The sequence below is a fragment of the Rhinoderma darwinii genome, chromosome 1 (genome assembly GCF_050947455.1).
Source record: "Rhinoderma darwinii isolate aRhiDar2 chromosome 1, aRhiDar2.hap1, whole genome shotgun sequence".
NCBI lineage: Eukaryota > Metazoa > Chordata > Amphibia > Anura > Rhinodermatidae > Rhinoderma > Rhinoderma darwinii.
In genome coordinates, this window is record NC_134687.1 from 331,148,748 (window position 1) to 331,171,148 (window position 22,401).

Sequence of the window (22,401 nt, forward strand, 5' to 3'; positions counted from 1 at the left end):
GTAACAGTTTTATAGTTTGGGTCGTTACGGACACGGCAATACCAATCATGTATAGTTTATTTTTTACTTTTTTCCAATAGGAGACTTGAAGGCCTGAAGCCCCGATGGCTATTCTAATTACTGACAGCAAGCCTATGAGGACCGGCCGGAGGCAGGTCGTCATAGGTTTCCGTACAAGGCAGACACGGGGGCCATTATTAGGCCTCCGTCTGCCATACCAACCATCGGCACCACAGCGATTGCGTCGCTGGGGTGCCGGTCGGGTAAAAAACCCTCATCTGAGGGGATAATCGGCCGGATCGGAGACTAGCTCTGGTCCTCACCGTTACAGGAGGGTGTCAGCTGTAATATACAGCTGACACCCGGTGGTGATAGTGCGGGCTCTGCTTCTGAACCCCCACCGTCCCCGCAATGTAACTGTACTGCGGTTTTCGGGAACCCCTTCCCGACAGCACTGTATATATTTGGCGGATGTCGGGAAGGGAATAATATTGTTGTTGTTAGAATCCTCATCATTATCATCATTACTATTATTTTTACTATTTAACTATTTTACTAACTTAAATTCAAATAAAGACAAGCACTTGTAAATAAGGTGAATTTTACCTGCTCTGTGTCTTCCATCAGGAAGTGTTTTATTAACTTACAAGCCTATACCTGCAATAAATTTAGAATTTGTTCTGGAGTCATTGATTTGCCCGTTTCCAAATAGTTTGTAGCTCTCTTCTTAAGAAGAATTGCTTCTGAAATAGTTTGCTGCAGCCTTTGCAAACTGTCACTTCATGTTTAAATCATTGCTAAGAAATGATGCTACTGAGCAGTTCATAGCTCTAAAATACATTGCCGTACTGTCCTTCAGCATCTTGCCACAAAGCAGAGATATTTGCTATTGAGATTAGAAAAGTTATATGTGAAGCATGTTTAACCAGATTGCAGTTTAATAATAAATATGTTATATTGACTTATCACATATCTACTCTAAAAAGGTAACATGTTTGAGAGGTGATCATTTGTAATAACTCTACATGTGTGCAGCTGCTGCTATTAACAGAATATTTTTTTTCTTTTTTAGGTTGATATTTTACGGTATTTGAATGTAGGTTATGTAATTGTGCTTGTATCGATTTGTTATCCCTGGACTTACCTAAACCTTTTCTACTATTTATTTCTATTTCTTTGATGCTAGAATAATACTTTTTAATTGTAAAAGTATAATTTAATCAAAGGACTTTTTTATACTAGTAAACAGTCAGAAGTTGGAAGCATCACTCTCCTGCACAGTGCAGGAGAGGCAAGTCAATGAAGGAACAAGGTGAGATTGAGTGGTACTGAAGGCACTAAACGGGGTACAATAATCCACTTCGCATCAGGACAATGTATGGCACTCTTTATGGGTAAAGTATGGTACTACGTGGGCACTATTTGGCACTATAGTATAGCACTGAATGGATACTGGTTGTCAAATGTGGGTAACATTTTCCTCTTTACAGGTAAATCATGGCACTTTCTGTCCATTACTTAGCTCTGTGGGGAAAGTGTGTCAATATGTGAGAAGTGTTTAGCTTTATAAGAGCACTGCATGACACTCTCTGGGCAAAGACTCTTACTATATGGCACTATAACTTTTATGTGTGCACTGTATAGAGTAAATATGTGCTGTATGTATTCAGAGCCTAGAAAATGCATTTCTGTCCCTCTTTTCCATTAAAAAACTTGGGAGGTATATCCTCCTTTAGCATAGATAGAAGTCTGGATGGTACTCATATGGGGGCATTACTGCTATCACTTTTATGGGGGCATTAGTAAAATAAATATATACACTACCGTTCAAAAGTTTATGGTCACTTAGAAATTTCCTTATTTTTAAAAGAAAAGCACAGTTTTTTTTAATGAAGATAGCATTAAATTAATCAGAAATACACTCTATACATTGTTAATGTGCTAAATGACTATTCTAGCTGCAAACGTCTGTTTTTTAATGCAATATCTACATAGGTGTATAGAGGCCCATTTCCAGCAACCATCACTCCAGTGTTCTAATGGTACATTGTGTTTGCTAACTGTGTTAGAAGGTTAATGGATGATTAGAAAACACTTGAAAACCCTTGTGCAATTATGTTAGCACCACTGTAAACAGTTTTGCTGTTTAGAGGAGCTATAAAACAGACCTTCCTTTGAGCTAGTTGAGAATCTGGAGCATTATATTTGTGGGTTCGATTAAACTCTCAAAATGGCTAGAAAAAGAGAGCTTTAATGTGAAACTCGACAGTCTATTCTTGTTCTTAGAAATGAAGGCTATTCCATGCAATAAATTGCCAAGAAACTGAAGATTTCCTACAACGGTGTGTACTACTCCCTTCAGAGGACAGCACACACAGGCTCTAACCATAGTAGAAAGAGAAGTGGGAGGCCCCGCTGCACAACTGAGCAACAAGACAAGTACATTAGAGTCTCTAGTTTGAGAAATAGACGCCTTACAGGTCCTCAACTGGCAGCTTCATTAAATAGTACCCGCAAAACGCCAGTGTCAACGTCTACAGTGAAGAGGTGACTCCGGGATGCTGGCCTTCAGGGCAGAGTGGCAAAGAAAAAGCCATATCTGAGACTGGCTATTAAAAGGAAAAGATTAATATGGGCAAAAGCACACAGACATTGGACAGAGGAAGATTGGAAAAAAGTGTGATGGACAGACGAATCTTAGTTTGAGGTGTTTGGATCACGCAGAAGAACATTTGTGAGACGCAGAACAACTGAAAAGATGCTGGAAGAGTGCCTAACGCCATCTGTCAAGCATGGTGGAGGTAATGTGATGGTCTGGGGTAGCTTTGGTGCTGGTAATGTGGGAGATTTGTACAAGGTAAAAGGGATTTTGAATAAGGAAGGCTATCACTCCATTTTGCAATGCCATGCCATACCCTGTGGACAGCGCTTGATTGGAGCCAATTTCATCCTACAACAGGACAATGACCCAAAGCACACCTCCAAATTATGCAAGAACAATTTAGGGAAGAAGCAGGCAGCTGGTATTCTATCTGTAATGGATTGGCCAGCGCAGTCACCAGATCTCAACCCCATAGAGCTGTTGTGGGAGCAGCTTGACCGTATGGTATGCAATAAGTGCACATCAAGCCAATACAACTTGTGGGAGGGCCTTCTGGAAGCATGGGGTAAAATTTCTCCCGATTACCTCAGCAAATTAACAGCTAGAATGCCAAAGGTCTGCAATGCTGTAATTGCTGCAAATGGAGCATTCTTTGACGAAAGCAAAGTTTGAAGGAGAAAATTATTATTTCAAATAAAAATAATTATTTCTAACCTTGTCAATGTCTTGACTATAATTTCTAGTCATTTTGCAACTCATTTGAGTTTTCATGGAAAACACAAAATTGTCTGGGTGACCCCAAAATTTTGAACGGTAGTGTATATATATATATATATATATATATACAGTGAAGGAAATAAGTATTTGATCCCTTGCTGATTTTGTAAGTTTGCCCACTGTCAAAGTCATGAACATTCTAGAATTTTTAGGCTAGGTTAATTTTACCAGTGAGAGATAGATTATATAAAAAAAAAAAAAGAAAATCACATAGTCAAAATTATATATATTTATTTGCATTGTACACAGAGAAATAAGTATTTGATCCCTTTGGCAAAAAAGACTTAATACTTGGTGGCAAAACCCTTGTTGGCAAGCACAGCAGTCCGACGTTTTTTGTAGTTGATGATGAGGTTTGCACACATGTTAGATGGAATTTTGGCCCACTCCTCTTTGCAGATCATCTGTAAATCATTAAGATTTCGAGGCTGTCGCTTGGCAACTTGGATCTTCAGCTCCCACCATAAGTTTTCGATGGGATTAAGGTCTGGAGACTGGCTAGGCCACTCCATGACCTTAATGTGCTTCTTTTTGAGCCACTCCTTTGTTGCCTTGGCTGTATGTTTCGGGTCATTGTCGTGCTGGAAGACCCAGCCACGAGCCATTTTTAATGTCCTGGTGGAGGGAAGGAGGTTGTCACTCAGGATTTGACGGTACATGGCTCCATCCATTCTCCCATTGATGCGGTGAAGTAGTCCTGTGCCCTTAGCAGAGAAACACCCCCAAAACATAATGTTTCCACCTCCATGCTTGACAGTGGGGACGGTGTTCTTTGGGTCATAGGCAGCATTGCTCTTCCTCCAAACACGGCGAGTTGAGTTAATGCCAAAGAGCTCAATTTTAGTCTCATCTGACCACAGCACCTTCTCCCAATCACACTCAGAATCATCCAGATGTTCATTTGCAAACTTCAGACGGGCCTGTACATGTGCCTTCTTGAGCAGGGGGACCTTGCGGGCACTGCAGGATTTTAATCCATTATGGCGTAATGTGTTACTAATGGTTTTCTTGGTGACTGTGGTCCCAGCTGCCTTGAGATCATTAACAAGTTCCCCCCGTGTAGTTTTCGGCTGAGCTCTCACCTTCCTCAGGACGAGGTGAGATTTTGCATGGAGCCCCAGATCGATGTTGATTGACAGTCATTTTGTATGTCTTCCATTTTCTTACTATTGCACCAACAGTTGTCTCCTTCTCACCCAGCGTCTTACTTATGGTTTTGTAGCCATTCCAGCCTTGTGCAGGTCTATGATCTTGTCCCTGACATCCTTAGAAAGCTCTTTGGTCTTGCCCATGTTGTAGAGGTTAGAGTCAGACTGATTAATTGAGTCTGTGGACAGGAGTCTTTTATACAGGTGACCATGTAAGACAGCTGTCTTTAATGCAGGCACCAAGTTGATTTGGAGCGTGTAACTGGTCTGGAGGAGGCTGAACTCTTAATGGTTGGTAGGGGATCAAATACTTATTTCTCTGTGCACAATGCAAATAAATATATAGAATTTTGACAATGTGATTTTCAGTTTTTTTTTATTTTATATAATCTATCTCTCACTGGTAAAATTAACCTAGCCTAAAAATTCTAGACTGTTCATGACTTTGACAGTGGGCAAACTTACAAAATCAGCAAGGGATCAAATACTTATTTCCTTCACTGTATATATATATATATATATATATATATATATATATATATATATATATATATATATATATACCTACACAACATTGAAATTGCAACACCAAGAAGGATATGCTTTGGAATTGTGGAAATCACACGATCGATAGACATGTTAATTATATGAAAATGATGAAATGAATGGAAACAAAATATTACAAACATCTTGATTTATACAGTATCGAGTATAATCATCACACGCAGAAATACACACACTTACACGCACTATGAGGCTATTAATGGTTGTCTGAGGAATGTTATGCCCCATTGAATGCACTTGGGCACGCAAATCATCAAGATTCTGGCTCGTGTCCCAATGTCGTGCAAATGCCTTCTGGTGGTCTGTGTCGACACTGGTTACCGCCCTAGGCTTGGGATGTGACGTCCATTTTCACTTGAGGTACAGAATGGCTCACTATGCACCATTCTTCCAATCAGATAATCTGTCCGTGCAGAGGTTCGCCTCTGCGAACCTCTTTCTGTCATTCCCGTTCGTTGTTGATCTCTCAACTTCTGGGACACGAAACGTTGAAAAGTGCCAACATCTCGGCCTAGGCACGTAGCGATCTGCCTTCGTGATAAACCAAGGTATTTCAGTTCAAGTATTCTGTCCCTTTAATTTTGCGACAAGTGGCGATAACTGGCACGTCGACGAACAGGAGGCATCGCACAATCATCCCACAACACTTGATCTGATTTTAAGATTTCATGTTGCTAAAAAACTTTGCTTTAAATCTGGCTTTTATGTCCCTCCCACATGACACAGATTTGAGCTAGGTGCTTGAAAATTTGATAATTTGCAGATCTCAGCGACACCTGCTACCTCCTTGATTTGCATAAACTTACGGCATGCCTTTCTTGGTGTTGCAATTTCAATGTTGAGGAATATATATACAGTTAGGTCCAGAATTATTTGGACAGTGACACAAGTTTTGGCATTTTAGCTGTTTACCAAAACTTATTGAAAATACAGTTATATGATCAATATTAACTTAACCCCTTCAGGACCAAGCCTGTTTTGGCCTTCAGGACACAGCCGATTTTTTCAAATCTGAGATGTTACTTTATGTAGTAATAACTCCGGAATGCTTTTACCTATCCAAGCGATTCTGAGATTGTTTTCTCGTGACATGTTGTACTTTATGTTAGTGAAAAAATGTGGTCGATAAATTTGGTATTTATTTCTGAAAAACAGCAAAATTTACAGAAAATGTGCAAAAATTAGAATTTTTCTATATTTAACTGTATCTGCTTGTAAAACAGATAGTAATACCACACAAAATAGTTACTAATTAACATTTCCCATATGTCTTCTTTATGTTTGCATTGTTTTTTGAACGTACTTTTATTTTTCTAGGACGTTACAAGGCTTAGAACTTTAGTAGCAATTTCTTCTTATTTTAAAGAAAACGTCAAAAGGAGATTTATTCAGGGACCAGGTCAGTTCTGAAGTGGCTTTGAGGGCCTTATATATTAGAAAATCCCCATAAATCACCCCATTTTTAAAACTGCACCCCTCAAGGTATTCGAATCAGCATTCACAAATTGTATTTTTTTGGCCGAAATTAATTTCTAATAAATTTTTTTTGTAACACAGAAGGTTTTACCAGAGAAATGCAACTCAATATTTTATTGCCCAGATTCTGCACTTTTTAGAAGTATCCCACATGTGGTCCTAGTGCGCTAATGGACTGAAACACCGGCCTCAGAAGAAAAGAAGCACCTAGTGGATTTTGGGCCTCTTTTTTAAGAATATATTTTAGGCACCTTGTCAGGTTTGAAGAGGTCTTGTGGTGCCAAAACAGTGGAAACACCCCAAAAGTTACCATTTTGGAAACTACACCTCTCAAGGAATTTATCTAAGGATATAGTTAGCACTTTGACCACACAGGTTTTTCGCTAAATATATTGGAATTAGTCTGTAAAAACGAAAATCTACTTTTTTTTCCTGAAAAAACATAGAAATTTGTAATATTTCCAAGGAATAACGGAGAAAATGCACCCCAACATTTGTAAAGCAATGTCTCCCGATTACGGCAATACCCCACATGTGGTAATAAACTGCTTATGACTTATAAACTGCTGTGACCCCATTTTGGAAATTGCACCCCTCAAAGAATTTTTCTAGAGGTATAGTAAGCATTTAGACCCCACAGGTTTTTTTGCAGAATTTATTAGAATTAAGCCGCAAAAATGAATATCACAATTGTTTCCATTAAAATGTTGAATTTTCTCATTTTCACAAGGGATAAAGAAGAAAAAAACAACCAATTTTTCTAAAGCAATTTCTCCAGAGTACGGTAATACCCCACATGTGGTCATACATTTTTTCATTAGAAATTAATTAACCCTTTCAGGACTGATCCATTTTTTGCTTTCTTATTTTCGTTTTTCACTCTCCGCCTTCCAAGAGCCATAACTTTTTTCTGTTTCTGTCAGTAGAGTGTTGTGAGGAGTTGTAGTTTCTATTGACACCATTTAAAGTACCATAAAATGTACTGGGAAACTGAAAATAAATTCTTTGCGAGCTGAAATTGGAAAAAAATATAATTCCATTTTTTGGTGGCTTTGCTTTTACAGCTTTCGCTGTGTGGTACAAATGAAAACTACTTTATTTTTCAGTTGATTGAGCGGTGGGAGGTCTTATTTTTTGCAGGACGAGCTGTAGTTTTTATTGGTACCATTTTTTGCTACATAAAAAGTGATCAAAAAGTTGTATTACATTTTGTTTTGAGCGCTAAGGTGACAAAAAAATTATTTAAGTTTAAATTATTTAAGTTTTATACAGTGTTCACCGTGCAAGTTAAATAATGGTATATTGTAATAGTTCTGCCTTTTTTGGACATAGCGATACCAATTTTGTTTATTTTTTTTTACATTACGTTAGAAGAAAAATGGGAAAAGTTTTTTTTTTTAACTTTACATTAATTTTTTTTCACTACTAAAAACTTTAATTCTTCTACACATTTTATTAGACCCCTTAGGGGACCTAAACCAGCAATCATTGGATCGCTGGTACAATATACTGCAATACTAATTTTTACAGGCTTCTGTAACAGCACAATCGCTGTTCCTGTCCGTTAGTCCCGTGTGTCAGCTGTAATACACAGCTGACACCCACAGCGTATGGAGCGGGCTCAGCACGTGACCCGGCTCCATACATCAACCACCACACCATGACGTGCAATTAAATCATAGTGCGCAAAGGGGTTAATGCACAGCGGCTGGTTCAAAGTGAATATTGCAATTTTCCACTGATATGCCATTTTAGTTCATAATATGTTGTGCTCAGTTTGTGCCACTGAAGACAAATAACTCATAAAACATTAAGTGGGTTCTCCCGGGTATGGTGATGCCATATATGTGGGTGCAAACTGCTGTTTGGGAATGCTGCAGGGTCAGAAGGGAGGGAGCAGCATTTTGCTTTTGGCGCGCAGATTTTGCTTGGTAAGGGCATGCACAGACGTGGCGGATTTCTTCCGCCACTGTCCGCATCAATGCTGCACAGAATCTGCGTTGCAGATTCTGTTGCGGCTTTGCCTAAAATGGGCATTAAATTGATGCGGACTAGCCGTTGCGTATTGAGGGGAAGAGGGCTTCCCTTCTCTCTATCAGTGCAGGATAGAGAGAAGGGACAGCCCTTTCCCTAGTAAAAGTAAAAAGAAATTCATACTTAACTGGCCGTTGCCTTGGTGACGTGTCCCTCTTTCGCCATCCAGCCCGACCACCCTGGATGACGCGGCAGTCCATGTGACCGCTGCAGCCTCTGATTGGCTGCAGCCGTCACTTGGACTGAAACGTCATCCTGGGAGGCCGGACTGGAGGAAGAAGCAGGGAGTTCTCGGTAAGTAGGAACTTCTATTTTTTTTACCGGGCTATGTATCTTGTGATCGGAAGTCACTGTCCAGGGTGCTGAAACAGTTACTGCCGATCGCTTAACTCTTTCAGCACCCTGGACAGTGACTATTTACTGACGTTGCCTAGCAACGCTCCTGTAATTACGGGTGCACACACGTAGTCACCCGTAATTATGGGTGCACACACGTAGTCACCCGTAATTATGGGTGCACACACGTAGTCACCCGTAATTACGGGAGCCCCATTGACTTCCTCAGTCTGGCTGTAGACCTAGAAATACATAGGTCCAGCCAGAATGAAGAAATGTCATGTTTATAAAACCAATACGCTCCGCAGCACACATAACATCTACATAACATCTGCGGACTTCATTGCGGAATTTTGACTCTCCATTGAAGTCAATGGAGATATTCCGCAAGGAGTCCGCAACAACCATTGTATGCTGCGGACACCAAATTCCGCGCCGCAGCATATGCTACGCAGCGGAATTGTCCGCAACGTGTAAACGAACACAACTAAAAAGCTGTGGAAGGCAATGGAGAAACGTGTACGCTGCGGATTTCCGCTGCGGACTGTCTGCAGCGGAATTCCATAGCAATTCCGCTGTGTGTGGTCATGCCCTAATAGTTCTGTTTGGGGTTTACTGGTGTTTCAGTTTATAATGTGGGGGCATATGTAATCTTTGCAGAGTACATCAGGGTATAATAAGATGGTATAATAATGCGGTAAATAAATAATAATTCATAGATATGTGGCCGGTGTCGCACTGATAAATGGCGCCCGATCTTATCCGCTTTTTGAACACTTTGCACATTTTGCATCACCATATTCTGAGAGCCAGAACTTCTTTATTTTTTCTCCACCGGAGATGTGTGAGGGCTTATTTGTTGCGGGACAATCTGTAGTTTTCATTGGTACCATTTTGGGGTACATGCGATTTTTTAATCACTTTTTATTCCAGTTTTTTTGCAAGCCGGGTGACCAAATACAAGCAATTCTGACAATGTTTTTTAGTTTATTTTTTACGGTGTTCACCGTGCACTATAAATGACAATTTTACTTTACTCTGCGGGTCGGTACAATTACGGCAATACCATATGTATATAGGTTTCTTTATGTTTTGCAGCGTTTGCGCAATAAAATCACTTTTTTATAAAACAATTTATTTTCTGTGTCACCATATTCTGAGAGCCATAACTTTTTTTATTTTTTTGGCAAAAAAGCTGTGTAAGGGCTTGTTTTTTTGCGGGACGGGTTGTAGTTTTTATCGGTACTATTTTCGGGTACATGCGACTTTTTGATCACTTTTTATTCTTTATTTTGGGAGGGGCGGTGACCAAAAAATAGTGATTCTGGTGTCGTTTTTTATTGATTTTGTTTGGGATGTTCATCGTGCGGGAAAATTAACATTACAGTTTTATAGTTTGGGTTGTTACGAACGTGGTGATACCAGATATGTGTACTTTTTTTAACGTGTTAATTTTTTTCCTATAATGAAAGTCTTATTACAGGAAAAAATGCATTTTTTGTTTATATAACTTATGACTTTTATTTTTACACTTTTTAGAAAACATTTTTATGACCTTTTTTTTACTTTTTTTACTTTTCCCACTAGGGGACATTTAGGCTTGCAGCTTTGATCGATGCTAGAGTACATTACACTACCTACGTAGTGTAATGTATTCTAATTGTCATTGTGACGTGACAGTCACACTGACAGGAAGCCTAGGAGGACCGGTCAGACGCTGCTCCTACGAGGCTTCCATACATGGCAACCCGGATGCCATTGTCTGGCCTCTGATTGCCACAACATGCATCGGCAGCCCCACAATCACTTCGTGGGGGCTGCCGATGTGCTTCAAACCCCTTAAATGCGGCAATCGCAATCAGTCGCCGCATTTATGGGGTTAATTGCCGAAATCAGCGTCAATGGTCCGCTGACCGGCAAGACTGGAGTATCAGCTGTTGGGGACAGCTGATCTCCCGGTTCCCGGATACTGTCCGTTAAGACAGTGTTCGCCGGGAACCGCTCCGCAACTGTACGTCCTGGTGCGGGAAGTAAGCCCTCTGCAGGACGTACTGTTGCGGCGCAGCGCGTGAAGAAGTTAAAGTGTAGACTCTCACCTTAAATTTGAGAGTATTCACATCCTAATTTGAGGAAGGGTTTAGGAATTACAGCTCTTTAAAATGTAGCTGCCTCTTTTTCAAGGGTCCAAAGGTAATAGGGCAATTGTCTCAAAAGCTATTTACGGGCTGCATGGGCTATTCCCTCGGTAATCCATCATTAATTAAGCAGATAAAAGGTCAGGAGTTGATTCCAGGTGTGGCATTTGCATTTGGAAGCTGTTGAGGTGAACCCACAACATGAGGTCAAATGAGCTCTCAATGCAGGTGAAACAGACCATTGTTAGGCTGAAAAAAATGAAGAAATCCATCAGAGACATAGCACAGATGTTAGGAGTGGCCAAATCAACAGTTTGGTACAGTCTTGAAAAAAAAGAGCGCACTGGTGATCTCGTAAACTCCAAAAGGCCTGGACGTCCACGGAAGACAACAGTGGTGGATGATCGCAGAATCCTTTCCATGGTGAAGAAAAACCCCTTCACAACATCTAACCAAGTGAAGAACACTCTCCTGGAAGTAGGTTTATCAGTATCTAAGTCTACCATGAAGAGAAGACTTCATGAGAGCAATTGCAGAGGGTTCACCACAAGGTAAAAACCATTAATCAGCCTCAAAAATAGAAAGGCCAGATTAGACTGTGCCAAACAACAACTAAAGAAGCCAGCCCAGTTCTGGAACATCATTCTTTGGGCAGATGAAACTAAGATCAACCTGTACCAGAATGATGGGAGGAAGAAAGTATGGAGAAGGCTTGGAACGGCTCATGATCCAAAGCACACCACATCCTCTGTAAAACATCGTGGAGGCAGTGTGATGGCATGGGCATGCATGGCTGCCAAAGGCACTGGGTTACTGGTGTTTATAGATGAAGTGACTGAAACAGAAGCAGCCGGATGAATTCTAAAGTGTTCACGAATATACTTTCTGCTCAGATTCAACCAAATGCAGCAAGGTTAATGGGACGTCGCTTCACAGTACAGATGGACAATGACTCAAAACATACTGCGAAAGCAACCCAGGAGTTTTTTAAGGCAAAGAAGTGGAATATTCTGCAATGGCCAAGTAAATCACCAGATCTCAACCCGATCGAGCATGCATTTCACTTGCTTAAGAAAAAATTTACGGCAGAAAGACCCACAAACAAGCAACAACTGAAGACAGCTGCAGTAAAGGCCTGACAAAGCATCACAAAGGAGAAAACCCAGCGTTTGGTGATGCCCATGGGTTTCAGACTTCAGGCAGTCCTTGCCTGCAAAGGATTTTCTACAAAGTATTAAAAAAAAAACATTTTATTTATGGTAATGTTAATTTGTCCAATTACTTTTGAGCCCATGAAATGAGGAGGCTGTGTAGAAAAATGGTTGCAATTCATAAACGTTTCACAGGATATTTGTATTCAACCCCTTGAATTAAACCTGAAAGTCTACACTTCAATTTCATCTCAGTTGTTTAATTTCAAATCGAATGTGGCGGCATGCAGAGCCAAAATCATGAAGATTGTGTCACTGTCCAAATAATTCTGGACCTAACTGTATATATATATATATATATATATATATATATATATATACACATATACACACACAGTCGAGTCACATTATTATGACCACCTCCTACTTTCGACATCGGCAGTGCGTAGCCCAAGAAGGAAGTGATGTGTCATGGGCTGGCTTGGTGGGTATATAAGGTGTGCGATAGGCTGTCTGAACACATATCACTCGCTGTTTTATCAGAGTTGCAAAAACGGATGATTTTTGGCTTTCAGGGCAAGGGTGGCAGTATTTCTCAAACAGAGCAGTTTGTGAACTGTTTGCGTGCTGCTGTGGTGAAAAATGTGGGGTGTACAGCAGTCAGCATGGCTCCAGATAGCTGAGACAACCTACCAGCACCTTATTGAGTCACACCCAGCCCGTTTAACTGCTGTTCGTGCTTCACATGGTGGTTACTCTGGATATCATCTGGTGGTCATAATAATGTGACTCGACTGTGTATATATATATTTTAAAAAATATATATTTTAATACAATAGCAATTTAAATGAATGGGTGACATGTAATACAGAGAGCACTCTGTCCTCCAGAGCAGGCATATAAACACTTGGGACAACCTCTTTAAATGAGATTAGCTTTTTGCTTAAAATACATTTTTATTTATAGTCCACATTATCCAACATTTTGAGTCACTCCAACCAAAAGCATCTAAGTGACAGTAATACTTACGTTCTTCACAAAGCCTTCCCATCCAACCTTCAGGACATGAACATGCATTTGGTCTTTCACAGACACCACCATTCTGACACGGAAATCTGCATACAGCTTTAAGTAAAACGAGAAAAATAAGTGTTCATACAGAGGAGCAAAGATACATTATATATATTATATAAATTGACAGATTATTGCCTCCCACAAGATGAACATATCTATATTCTGCTGCTTAGAGAATTCTGATGACCAGACTACTCTGTGCCCAAAGAAAAAAAATTGCTTTTATGATTTTCAGTGTGAAAAAATGAAGATACATAAATTAACTCAATAGACTAACTCGCCAACAGGCACTAATATCAACCATAAACTAAAGACTGTAAATACTAATAAAGATAAAATGAAATATACCCACAGGGAAGTTTTCTATAAGGATAAAGAAACTAGAAAAATCGTCCAACAATGAGACAAGTACCTAATATCTGTCACTGTCCCTGTAACTTTGAGTACCCCAATAATGAGTTATGTGATCTATATTCATATGTGATATGAATATCTGCCATTCTCATACATTGTACATTCAAATTCTTTGACTGGGATATACCACACTTTATGAATTTTTAGCTGGCAGCCTAAAATTGATATTACTATTAGGCCATGTTCAGACGTGGCAGTATTTTTACCGCTGCAAATGTTGGTGCAGATTTGGGGCAATTACGCAACGAATCTGCAGCAACATTTGCATATTTGACAGGTAATTCAGACGTTGCAGATATCACAGCAGACTTGCCACAGATTTCAGTTTTTGCATTGCAAAGGCTGAAATCCGCAGTGAAATTCCGCTTCTTCTCCGCAACATCATGAGCATGCTGCGGTGGGGAAATTCTGCACCGCAGCCTAATTTCCGCACAGTTATTTTCCGCAATGTCTGAACTAACTTCCCTAAAAATGTATAGAAACAAATTTAAAAAACGGCTGCTGCAGAATTCCACTGCGGACTGTCCTCAGCGGAATTCAACAGCAATTCCGCCATGTCTGAATGTGCCCTTATACAGGAATTCTTGTCACATATATGAAAGACATATACTGCAACTAAGTGTGAAATGTCAACATATCATGAATCAAGTCTAACTACATTAAACATTTGAAAATTCAAGTAACTGTAGAAAGCCACCGAATAATACTTCCTATGTCAAGGTCCAGAAAGCTAATGCAAATTACAATCCGGTACTAGTAAGGACAAGAAAAAACAGTGACCACCATTCAATGTGAGGAGAGTGTAAACAAAATACACATGACACATGCATTTTAAGGTTTCTGTGCAATTAGGCTTTAAGGACGAGGGTTCTTTTTTCCAGTCTTAATCCTAAGGCAAAATATAGTGGTTTTAGTACATGCTAGTTAAATGGCGGTTTTATTTTACTTTTCATGATTTTTAGTTCTTTTTTTGTGACAAATATGTATTTTTTTTTGTACAAATCTTATAGAAATATATTTTTTTCTTTTTTCAGCTATTTTTCAGTTATTAGGGCAAGCGTGCAAAAATCTCATCCACTCTGCTGCTACAGTTCTTTACTACGCTGCAGATTTTCCGCAATGAAATCCTTTGTGGAAAATCCACAGTGTTTGCGCTGTATGGGTCTCTACCTTGAGGCTTGATTCACACGAACATTGTATACGTCCGTGTGCTGCCCGTTAAAAAAACGGACAGCACACGGACCCATGCAATACAATGGGGCTATTCAGACATGCGTTATTCACTCGGCGTGTGTCTGTTGCGTGAAACTCACTGCATATCCTATTCTGGTTCATTTTGCGGACCACGTCGCCCATTGAAGTCTGTGCGTGCGTAAATATCACGGACCAGTTGCTAAAGAAATGCTGAGAAAAAAATAAATAAATAAAAAATGTGATCCAACACGGACATGAAAAACTGATGCCACACGGTACAAGCACTGATGGCACACAGAACTGCAATGCATGAAAAACGGTGTGTTTTTTGTGGATGCAAAACAGACATGTTCGTGTGAATCAGGCCTAAGTGACACATTTTGTCAAAAATATAAATGACTAAATTCTTCATAGCAAGTCTTCTGCAGTATTATTATAATAATAAACAATGCAAATCCAGTGGCGGCTTGCAATAGGTGCTGAACATGGCCAGGAGATTGTCTGCACATTTCAGCCGTTCTTATGTGGCTAAGAATGCCCTACTGGACTTGCAGCGACAGACTGGTCAACTTTAAGACTCTCGATCTGTGATGTTTTAACTCGCTTGAATTCCAGCTTGCATATGCTGAACCGTCTTTATGAGCAGCAAAAAGCGGTTAATAAATACATCTTGCACTGGTCTACCAAAGCAGAGAACATTTGTTATTTTAAGCTCAAGCAGTGGCAGCTCATCAGGGACAGTTGTCGGCTATTTAGGCCCTTTGACAGGATCTATCACCATGTCCAGAGGAAATACTTTGCACTGACTAGTTTTTTTGCCACTATTTTTCTTCTTCCCTGCTCACACATAGCGGGCTTAGGCTATCTTTATAGTCCATTTAAACACTTCATTTCATAGTGTTTTGTACCCTGAGGACATTTATTTTGGGTTCACCTATCTGCTCTAGTTACATCATTGCTTTTGTACCCGTCAGGTTCAATAGTGGTATAGTGGTACTTTGTTATAGTGTGCTGTACGACCTTCTGGTTCCATGTTTTCCATTGATATATCTACGGAAACCTGCTGAATATTTCTCATAAGGGTTCATTCTCAGGCATGTTATAACTGTATTGTCTGATTATATATCCTCATATATGCTTGTATTACACTGATAGATTTCCTGTCTGCTCTCTGTATCTTTGGGCCTTTTTTGTACCATCTAGCCACTTGAGTATGTTTTTCTCCATTTCCTTTTTTAGTATTTTATGTATTGTTGTATATCAGTGAATAAACATAATTTAGTATTTTTGGCTGTACAGTGCTCAGTGGTTATTCCTGCTCTTTTTTGGTGGTATATGTTAAAGCCTGTGAAGAGGCCACCAGATTTGTGAGTAGGGACAACATCCCCCTAATATTTATATTGGAGCAGACACACGGATGCAACAAGGGATGAAGGAAGAACAACGTCTACATCTTGCTTGTCACCCTGTGGCTGTTGGGGACCCGCATGGGGGATGTCCCATGCAGAAGAGAGTGGTAAGTCTTGAGGGTGAGGATAAGGAGGAGATGGTGGTGGAGGGGGACATGGAGTTGTCACAGGCACAGCTAGGGGACGATGCTGACCCTCAGTGTAGCAGACATGATGATGATGATGATGATGATGACGTCGCTGGCCATGACCAACCATCACAGAGGGAAACGAAGAATGAAAAGCTTGGTCCTTGGACATGCTGGCAAGCATGGAAAACTGCATGCTTTGTTGTTTACGTACTAACAAATGTATCATTAACATCAAGCAAAGGGTAGACTATTGGAAAGCCATGCTTTAACCCCTACCCGCACCACAACGTAAAATCACGTCGTGGTGCGGGGGGTGATGTTTGGAGCAGGCAGCGTATGCAGCGGGTGTCAGCTGTGTATTACAGTTGACAACTGGGACTAACAGCCAGGAACAGCGATCACGCTGTTCCTGGATGTTTAACCCCTTAGATGCTGCTGTCAGGGATCATTACCATGTATATTGTTTGCAAAAATATTATCCTCACACATATGTATATACATTTCAGTTCTTTGTGTAATATACTGATATATATAACAAGTTCTTTGTTCATGTCGGACACACCTATGGAAGACACCGCCCCTGGAATGCAAGAGGAGTGTACAGAAGAACTTGCAGCTGAGAAGCCGGTGGGGGCTTGGGCACTCCCACATCTCTAGGGAGGGGCATGTGTCTTTTTCTGTGTTTCTTTGTTCTGAATAAAGTTCAGTTCGCTTCATGTCTGATCTGGGGAAAGCTGTGTACCAACATCTCTGGCTGGTTTACTTCTTTCCAGGCATGCCTTCAGCTTTCAATTTACAGAGGTGGTTATTTGGTGTGAAATAACAGGGGGAAGGAAGCCACCCTGAAATACGGACCTGACATTTTTGGCGCCCGAACAGGGACCGCAGTCGAGGAAATATCAAAATCCGGACAACCGACAATCACAGGGTGAAACAGAGGACCCGAAATTGCCCACTCTGATAGGAGCTTGATCACCTCCACTAAGCACGGTAAGCGAGTTGATTTTATAAATCTTCGTCTTATCTGTGTTAGTGGACAGTCTTGTGGCGATCTGTAGAACCCTTTTGTTGATTTCCTGGATTATCTCAGGCGACAGAGGTGATATTTTCCGCTGTGAGGTCGAAAACCTGTGAGACCTTAGTCGCGCCCGGCTAACCATCCTCTGGGTAATTAGGGACTAGATAGAAAATACGCCGGCACAATATACATGTGTGATAAGTCGTGGATAGTATTATAACCTGTCTTATACAGGTGCACGCGGGGTGTGTCTAAACACTGATAAGTCGTGGATAGTATTATAACCTGTCTAATACGCGGGCATGCGGGCACGGTAAAATGTGCGATAAGACGTGTGATAAGTTGTGGGACAGGCGCATGCGGGGTGCAACGCACTGATAAGTCGTGTAATAAATTGTAGGTAATATATTAACCAGGTCAGAGGGTTATAGACCGAAGATTGTTATATAAATTACGTGTATAATATAGACTGTTAGAATGGATGGTTTACGGTCCATATTCAAATCTCCAGGATCATCCGTTTCCGGACAGTCCTATTCATATGATTTAGTGAAGCGAAGGGAAGGGAAGCAGTATGTGAGTAAAATGAAGAAATTGATGGAGGTGTGTGGAATCCATAGAGGAGGGCGGCTGCAAGCCGGAGATTGGGCAAAAGGTATTCTGGAGAACAAAGGGAAGTTGGAAGGTAGTAAGTTGATGGAAAGTGCTTTAGAGGGATTTGCAGAAGAGGAAGTTAGGAATAAGAAAGGTATTATATTATGTTATATGTATTAGAAAACAAAAGAACAGCCCCCACCTTATAATGGCTCTGTAAGGAGCAGCCCCCACCTTATAATGGCGTCTGTACCTCATGTCGAGTGTGTTGTTTCCAATGGGAGAGGCTGCCCCCCCCTCCTGCCCCTGATGTGGCCACGCCCGGCCCAACCAAATCAGTATGAAATAATCGCTTTGTTAATTTTGTCATTTGTAACACATGCTGCAGTGTCTTTTCTATTTTTAGATTCCATTCTAGTGTGCTGGACGCTGTTCACTGATGAAACAACACGTCATCATAATATAGAGATGGTGGCCGACAGATTGGACTGTTACAGATTATGTGTTTGATATTTTGAACGTAGATAATTCCTATACAATGGTGTGATGAATGATTGCAGATACGTACTTCGTTTTTCCGGCATTGAAAGTGTTAAGATTGAGAGACTAGAAGCTGTGAGGAGTGAGTATGTGGCCCCCCTCCCCCCTGTGGTATGCCGTGCTTGGGAGGAGGAGGGGGGCTGACTGGGTGCAGTCTGCAGACAAAGGATTTCAATATGCACTGCTTTTAGATATATATATATATATATATATATATATATATATATATATATATATATCTATCAGTAATGTCTACAAACCTAAATAAATTTCTTATCTTTGCGCATGCGCTGTTGTTTATAAAAGTTACGATATTTATGTGTTATGATGTGATCACTGATCAGATTTAATGTGTTTTGATGTTAATTCAGATGTATTAAACTATAGATACTGTGAGACACAGGGTTTTGAAAATTTATGTGCCCCCCACCGTTCCCTATTTTTATATACAGTTTATTGGTTTGCAGTAATTAATGTTATCAGATATAATATTTTCTGTTTTATTGAATAACTAACTACAATTGTTTTGTTTTTTATTTCACACATGAGTTATGTCATTGTAAAGATAAAATGTATTTTCGTCAGGAAAAAGTCATTTTGTTTCAGGCTGTTGTACATTACAGGGGGTTAAACTAGTGCCCGACTTTGTTATGCTGAGATGTAGTTTTGAACTCTGCTTCATTAGTTTCACAGAGTCCACAAAGGGGGGAATGGTGCAGGAACTGATCAGGTACAATTTTGGTTTGTTTTGAATTAATGAATTTGGTTTCAGGAGATCTACAAAATGTGTATGAGACCCCAATGAGTAATCCAGATTAAATGTGTATGAGAGTAACCTAAATGTTGAGTTTTTTCTGTATAGATGGTTCCAGATCTTTCCAGAACGTGAATATGGCACCGGGTATGCTGTGCTGTAGTCTCCACCCAATATGAGGTATTATGTAAAAGACCATCCCCCTCCAGCAAATTTACACAGGAGGCGAGGTGACGTTACTCACAGATGAGCCTTTATAGATTTAGATGGCGGAGAAGGCAAAACAAAAAAAATTGTCTGAAAATTGTTTATTTTATGCCAGATTTCAATAATATATTTTTATTTGTTTTTGTATTAATCAAGTATTTACAGACCCTGATAAAAGTGAAATTTTCAAAGTGTTCTGGATTATCAGATAAGTGTGGAGAAGTGTATAACATTTGGTTTTATTTTAGAGAATGAAGACGTCACCCCTTTGAGATGTTCTATCTATATGTGACATGGGTTTTTAATGTAAATTTGTAATGTAGAGATACTCCATCATATACAGTATGTACAAGACAGGATACGAGGCACCAGGTAAATTACCCAGAAACCACTCTCACCTTCTTGTTCATCTCAAGGAGCGGAGTTGGAGGTGCTTGCTGAGGCTTGTAACCTGGCAGAAGGTAAGACGGCCGACATTTACACTGACTCTAGGTACGCTTTTGGCATCGCCCACAATTATGGGCCCATTGGTAGTAGGAACTTTATTGGATCATCGGGTAAGCCAATTGAGAGAGCAAGAGAAGACAGAACTGACAACAAGAGTATGTGCGGCCATGTGTCAGTAAATTGGCTTGTCCCTGGATACAATAATGCCACTGCTAGGTTTGTAGCAGCCGGCATGATGTGCGCACGGCATGACAAAGGTAAAACAGGAAAGGTACCTGTGAAAAGTGCAGCCCGACCAGATTACCCGTCCCAGCGACTGCAGAACATACAACTACCCGAGGTAGAAGTGTATGACAATGTGCTTGTATGTGTAGACCTGTTCTCAGGGGGGCCTGAAGCCCGGTCGGTATCTTCAGGGGAACAGTGTTATCCCAAGTATTGACCTGGTGTTTGTACAATGATAAGATGTCAGCAGTTCTCCAGTGTTATCCCAAAGTTAGTTTGTTTAATAACTGTATTTAAGAAGTGTTGTGGGAATATTAAATACTGAGGTTAAGTTTTATGTAAAGTTCAAGATCAGCCTCAGCATTGGACTATTGGATGTGTCAGATAAAAGGTACAGAAGCGGAATATTCCCATTCGAAAACATTTTTATTTGTTTATTTTTGTTGTTGTTGTGAAAGGGAAATTTTAGAGCAGAGAATTCTGTGCAGTGTATATGTGTATGTATATATATATATATATATATATATATATATATATATATATATATATAAAGAAGAATAATCAGTTTGTAGGTATCAGTTTTAGTTACTGACCAGTGTGAACGTTTAACATAAATCTGTCATTGTTAATGTTTTTCTTCAAGTTAATTATCTGATTAAGATCAATTACTGATTAGGCTATGAAAAGCTTGTTCTTCACAGGAAGAGTCCAACTGGGAGCGGAAGGCATAAGAACCAGATTCTGACAGAATGTGGACGGATAAAGGAAGGTAAACCGGTAACACCCAAGGCACTCTTGATAGCACTTGTATTGATGGTGTATGACCTCACAGATGCCCCAAGACTGCAAGGATCGATGTGGTAAGATCTAATTGGCATGTCTCAGGCTTTACAGCTGATGCTGCTAAATTCTGTTAGAGCTGTTTGATTTGCCTACAGAACAGTCCTGGCAGACCGGTGCCAACCTTATCATACCCGCCGCCCAAAAATAGAACCGACCTTGAGAGGCCTTCCCAGGTAGAACGAACCAGATTAGAGTAAGAAAAATTGGTTTAAGACACTTGTCAGATAAACATGTGGAATCTGTGTATATTTCTGTGAGGTGGAGATGTTCTAGGCAATCAGCTGAGATCAAGGAGCAAATCCTGCTGAAAAAGTATCACCAAGTGAAAATGAAATGTACCCAATAATTACACATCTTCTAGGTGCCATGTCCATTGTAACAGAGAAGTTTTTTTTCTTATATAAAGGTGTTTGATGTCATTTAAGGGCCTGACATTATTGTATGTACTTAGAACAACGTTTATAATGTATGTGGATGATGTTATCACCAGATTTGTATTTATTTTAACAATTGACAAGAGTTGGGAGTCCCCAGCAAGTGCCAGTAAATATGAACTAAAAGACATTTAACATGATGAACTCCATCACTGAGATGCGGCAGGCACAGCCTGAGCCAGTACAACAAGTTTATCATGAACTGACGGCAGTGTCACAATTCTAATCGGCCGCCCAGACAAGTAACTTGCCAGAGGAAGAGGACAGATGCGGAGGGTTGGTGGTAGTCACAACACAACTCCACTACTCCGTCTACGTGGGATCTCACCCCAGGCTCACAGCATGAGGTGTTATGTACAGCACGGTGACGTAAACTAAAGGAGACGGTGTCTGACAGATGAGAAGGACCAAACCAAGTCCTGATGACATCAGCAAAGATCAAAGTAAAGACCAAAAACCTGAGTGAATCCGTCAGCAGTATCAAGTGTTTGATAAGTAAGTGGCTAGGAGGGGGTTATAATAAATCCCCCACTGGACACCAACGTAGTCTGACTCCACAATTGTGTGGGTTACCCTGAGGGTGACAGTCAGTGAAGAGCAGAAGACAGGAGAAGAAGGGGACGATGATGTACAGAACTGGCAATGAACTGATGGGACCCGAAACCTGAGGGTGACAGCATGAGATTGGTGATAGCATTATGTTATTAGTTGAGGCCCTATTGTTTATAATGTCTGAGGTTTATAATTATAATGTGTGTAAATTTGCCACGGTGCTGCAAATTACAATCTGAGGAGTTTTATGTGAAGTTGTGAGGTGAAGGTCACTGTGCTGCCCATGACCTGTTATATCTGCAGGGGTAAAAGTCCCATTAGGACAGTAAGTGACAGTGCGAC

General features: G+C 40.3%; 1 protein-coding gene across 1 annotated transcript in view; it reads right to left on the reverse strand.

Annotated features, from left to right (window-relative positions):
* SVEP1 (sushi, von Willebrand factor type A, EGF and pentraxin domain containing 1) overlaps positions 1–22,401 on the reverse strand; it is a 376,990-nt gene that overhangs the window by 31,604 nt on the left and 322,985 nt on the right. The window contains exon 46 of the mRNA XM_075825648.1: positions 13,253–13,348. Within this exon, the coding sequence (XP_075681763.1) occupies positions 13,253–13,348 (96 nt within the window). The remainder of the gene's footprint in view (positions 1–13,252; positions 13,349–22,401) is intronic.